This window comes from Simochromis diagramma, unplaced genomic scaffold (genome assembly GCF_900408965.1).
Source record: "Simochromis diagramma unplaced genomic scaffold, fSimDia1.1 OVJJ01000585.1, whole genome shotgun sequence".
Classification (NCBI taxonomy): Eukaryota; Metazoa; Chordata; class Actinopteri; order Cichliformes; family Cichlidae; genus Simochromis; species Simochromis diagramma.
This window is the reverse complement of record NW_024387398.1, coordinates 2889191-2894082: the sequence shown is the minus strand read 5'-3', so window position 1 is coordinate 2894082 and position 4892 is coordinate 2889191. Positions and strand designations below refer to the sequence as shown.

At 37.4% G+C, this 4892-nt stretch overlaps 1 protein-coding gene across 2 annotated transcripts; it reads left to right on the top strand.

Moving 5' to 3' along the window:
- The first annotated feature begins 456 nt into the window (after positions 1-456).
- Positions 457-2990, top strand: LOC120720669. 2 transcript variants are annotated; one of them, XM_040010439.1, is made up of 6 exons: positions 457-717; positions 824-1132; positions 1638-1982; positions 2163-2303; positions 2417-2467; positions 2538-2990. In XM_040010439.1, exons 1-5 carry the CDS (start codon positions 678-680, stop codon positions 2449-2451), a joined length of 870 nt encoding a protein of 289 aa, XP_039866373.1. In that variant the 5' UTR covers positions 457-677; the 3' UTR covers positions 2452-2467; positions 2538-2990. The 2 variants fall into 2 exon arrangements, with proteins under 2 accessions (XP_039866373.1, XP_039866372.1); XM_040010438.1 differs by lacking the exons at positions 2417-2467; positions 2538-2990 and having other exon boundaries at positions 2163-2410.
- Positions 2991-4892: the final 1902 nt, after the last annotated feature.

The window sequence follows — 4892 nt, the reverse complement described above, 5'->3', positions numbered from 1 at the left end:
TGGCTAGGGAGCGAGAGATCACTGAACTTAACCAAACAGATCTGTGGATTAAGTTCAGTCATCAGTATCAATTTTAACATAGTTCCACAGCCAAACAAAACAGGACCCTTTTTTAAAACTGCATGGAAAATCTGAAAAATCTTGCTGAACAGTGAAACGTAGACTGGAAAACATGAAGGCTTCTTAAAATCACGGAAATATGAATGGAATAATAAAGCGTAAAATCCACCTAGAATCTCAATTTGAGATCTTTTTAATCTATAAACAGTGGTTGACATAGTAACAGTAATACATAATGTACTTTATGTTTATCATATTGTCTCTTACATAATTGTATTGGATTTTATTTGGAGGTGTGTGTGAAGTTCTATATCATTTCTTCCACATGTGCTTCCAGCTGGCACAGTCTAAACCAATCTGTCTTTCTTGCTTTCTCTAGGTTTCAGGTTGAGAAACCCACAAATATAAGATGACGCGTCTTACAATTGGTGTTGTTTCATGTGCTTATGCTGGAAACACATTTGACATTGTTTCCACTCCTGTAATGCAGTGAAACAACTTAACAAGAAGCCAATCAGAGTGCTCTGCAATTGTTTCCTCCCACTCGATATGATTATATTTAGACAAATCATTTAATTAAGTTTGCATCCCAGCAGTATCAAGAAAGAACATCAGAAATGAGGATTATATTTTATTTGCTGATGCTCGGTGTTGTGTGTAAGTATAAGTAAAGGCCTGTGCTGCTGATATATTTTTGAAGTGTAGATGATTCCATTACTTGCTAATGACTGACTGGGCTGACTTTTTGTTTGGTTTATTTCAGATTGCTCAGAAGAGCAGATTTTTGAGACAAAGACTGCTCATGTTGGAGCGAATATAAAGCTGACATGCCCCCGCAGGTCTATGGGAACCTTATTTTGGATCAAGCTTGTTTCTGGAAATTTTCCTAAAATCTTTGGAAGGTCATTTAGCTCTCAGAGGGTTGATCAGCGCATTAGAACTGCAACAGAGAATGGAATATTTGATTTATATATTACAAAAGTACAGGAAAGTGATACAGGAGTTTACTTCTGTGTGAAAACATTAAGTCGAGACTTAATATTTTTGAAAGGAACATTCCTGAAAGTAGAAGGTAAGTAGACAAAAAAATATTATAAGATATTTTTATTCCTAAATCCATGTTTGCATATTGTGTGTGTAAAGTTCGATAGTTTATTTCTTTATATGTGTGTGTATGTATGAGTTCACTACGACAGAGTATTAAGTCCACACTGAGAAAAATACCCGATATTATTATTGATCACTTTAAGAAGTCAAAATTTGAGATCAAAGTTAAACATCTTTTTGGAGAAAACAATCCTAATACCATTTTAAGGGAAAAAGTTGAAATGTAGCGAGTACAGTGACAAGGACTACAAGGACTCTTTTAGCACATAAACACAGTGTCATGATAAACGTAAGGACATTGAAAAGGTGGTGCAGAAAACGGCATCTGGTCAGACAGAATCACTCTTCTTCTTTTGTAGAAGAAGAGTGATTTTGTACAAAATGAAATGGCTGGTAATGGACAGATGCAAGGTATCTTAAAAAAATTAAAAGCAATTTTTTACATTGTTTTATTTGTTTCCATTTCTCAGGACCAGAAGCTGCTTTCACTACAGCTCTCCCATCTGATCCTGTCCATCTGGAGCACACAGTGACACTGCAGTGTTCGATCCTCCGTGACTTTCAGAATAAAAGTTGTCCCACTGATAAGAAGATGTTCTGTTTAAGTGCCAAATCACATCAGTCACACCTGGATTTAAATTATAGTTGTGTTAATGGTGAAGATGAATATGAAAAGAATCCTGAGGAACTCTCAGCAAAGGCATGTTTCTACAGCTACTTCAGAAACTTCAGCTCTTTTGATTCTCAGAAATATTACTGTGCGGTGGCCACATGTGTAGAGTCATTTTCTGGGGATAAAAAAGGGGATACTGCAGGTAATTCTATCACATTTTAATATAATGCCAGAAACAGAAAATATGTGCATTTGATTATATTTAGTTTTTTTAGCCAAGATTCTGTAATACCTAATCAACTTCCCCCGAAACCCCCCAAACTTTTTAATACTTCTAATCATTTTTAATATCCATGATTTACGTCTTTTCTTTCCATGGCAGCAGTCGACAGGAGCAAATCAAAAAGGGACAACATATTTTTTTACCTGTTTATCGCTACTCTGGCTATAAGTGTGATTGTTGTAGCCTTTCTAGTCTATTCCATCAAAAAACTAAAGAAGAATTCACATGTGTACTCTAATGGTAAGCAAAATTACACACACTGTATATCAATCTGTCAAACCACATTTGGCAAAAGTTAGCTCATTTGACTGTTTTATTTCCTTCTCTCTTTTTTTTTTTTTTTACAACTGCAGCTGCTCTGGAAACAAATGGAACTTTCAGGTGGTGATCGGGAAATTCCACAGGTAATTAAATATATAAAAAAGCTGTTAGTTATATGCATGTTTTAATCTCTAACATGTTCTGCTTCCTCAGACAGATGAGGATACGTTGGTATATTCTACAGCAACTTTTAAAAAAGTGAGTAAATCAGCGGAAAGACATAAAAAACCAACAGAGGAAGACAGCATCTATGCTGCTGTCAAGGCTCCTGCCCTGGATTAACATCTATTATGAGATCTTTTATGTGAATATAGTTTTCCCCTTTTTTTGTTATAAATGTACATAAATAAACTTTATTATCTGGATACTTTTTACATTTGTAAAAAGTATGCATACACTCACAAGATGTTTATTAACTTCAGATCCCTGCAACAAGCCCAGGTCCCGTTTACTTTGGTGATTTGGACTATTCCATTTCACAGCTGTTGTTAAATTATGTTCCTTTATCTCCTGTACAGGCCAACACAATCTATTTGTCATTTCAGGTTGTAGTATTACACAACATTTTCAGATCTAATAGAAATAAAATGAGTGTTTCGTAATTCATTCAATTGATTGTCTTGGTTTATAACTGACATTATTGTTGCATTCTAATATAGAATCTTACAAGAAAGACGCAAAATTGTATTTCATTATGCTTTATTAGCTGCTTCGGTGTAAAACAAATCAACAATGCAAAAAAACAACAACAAAACAACCTACTGGAAAACAGTTATTCATGACTTGATTGCTTCAATACAACCCTTGGGCACATATATGCGGGATGTTTCGTGGCTGTTTTGATATCGCTCTCTCTCTTAACCAATCAAATCTGGCTGTGGTAGCAGCTTTAAACTCGGTATGACCCAGGTTGATAGAGGGGCCCAGTCTGGATCGCATTCCAGCATTTTGTAGGCTGGTTTTCCTACAAAACACAACAAACATTAGCTCGCAAAGCCACAGTGAACAAAGCAGCATAGCACAACGAATTCAATTCAAATCAATATAACACTTATTTGTAACCTACATCAACTATTATGTTATGATAAATTACGTAACAACTACAACAGAAGACTTACCTTTGTGGAAATGCTTGGAGCAGACTAACATGTGAGCTTGAGTGTTCTGAGATGTTATATTTGGTCTTCGAATGGCTGCAATCCAGGCCATCCGTCAGCTTTTTGTTGGCTTGAACAATTTCTCTTCCACGACGTAATCCGATAAAAAACGATCTCTTTACCCGTCGGCTTCCCGTGGCTGTCATGCGACCGGCTATTGCAGTTAATAATACAACAGCTTCTTGTCATTTTTTGTGTTTCTTTTTGTGTGATAGTTTTCATGTGAAAGCCTGCGTGCGCTAGTACCGCTTGCCACGTGTTCCCAGAATCCTTTGCGGTTTTACCCCAGAATGACGTCACATTTTCAATCTCTATAGGAGGTTTCTAATTTTCTACCTATTTTCTACATATGTGTTTAATGTGGATGTTGGAGGACATACACAGATCAAAAATGACTCCTCAAACTATTACTGGAGAGCAAGCTAATGTAATCCAAAATAAGCATCTGGTTCGACACATTTAGAAGTAGGAAATTGGAGATCTTCCAGTGACACAAGGTGGGATACTAGGGACAGAGTGAGATGGAGGCAGATGATCTGATGTGCTGACCCCGAAAGGTACTTTACTTACAATAAAATAACACAAAATGTTAATGTTTGTGGGGGTTTTGTCTTTAACCTGTATGTTTTAAGCTGTAAGCTTTGTATTTTGAACACATCTCAGTCACATTGTGTGTTGCATTAAAATGAATAAAAAGTTACTCACTTAAATCTTGTTAAATGAACTATTTTACACAAAAAAGTTAAATAATAAAAACAAGCCAGGATGAAAACAAATTGTATTCCTTAAGCCAGAGACAGTCCTGAAGGTTTTCAGCTATAAGTCTGACGCGTTCCTGGTGGGTGATTGGATCCGCCAGGGCTGTTTGTTGTCATCAATTCTATTCGTAATTTTTATAGACAAAATTTCTAGGCGTAGTGAAGTGGTGAAAGGCTTTCACTTGCGTGGTCTCAGAGTCTCATCTCTGCTTTTCACGGATGATGTGGTTCTGTTGGCTTTAGCAGGTGATGGCCTCCAGCTCACTTTGGAATGGTTCACAGCCAAATGTGAAGCAGTGGGAATGAGAATCAACACCTCCACATCTGAGGCCATGGTCCTTGGGAGAGTGCCCACTCCGGGTCAGGGACGAGTTCTTGCCCCAAGTGGAAGAGTTTAGGTGTCTCTGGGTTTTGTTCACGAGTGATGGGAAAAGGGAGCCGGAAGTGGACAGACGGATTGGTGCTGCGGCTGCCATCATGCGGACGCTGTACCGGTCTGTTGTGCTGAAGAGAGAGCTGAGTGTAAATGCAAACCTCTCAACTTACCGGTCGATCTATGTCCCTACCCTCACCTATGGTCACGAACTGTGGGT

Excerpts from the sequence above, each read along its gene's own strand:
- LOC120720669 (XM_040010438.1), top strand. The coding sequence starts at position 678 with ATGAGGATTATATTTTATTTGCTGATGCTCGGTGTTGTGT. Across the intron at positions 718-823 it reads GCTGATGCTCGGTGTTGTGT|ATTGCTCAGAAGAGCAGATT; the intron begins GTAAGTATAAGT and ends GGTTTATTTCAG. Across the intron at positions 1,133-1,637 it reads AACATTCCTGAAAGTAGAAG|GACCAGAAGCTGCTTTCACT; the intron begins GTAAGTAGACAA and ends TCCATTTCTCAG.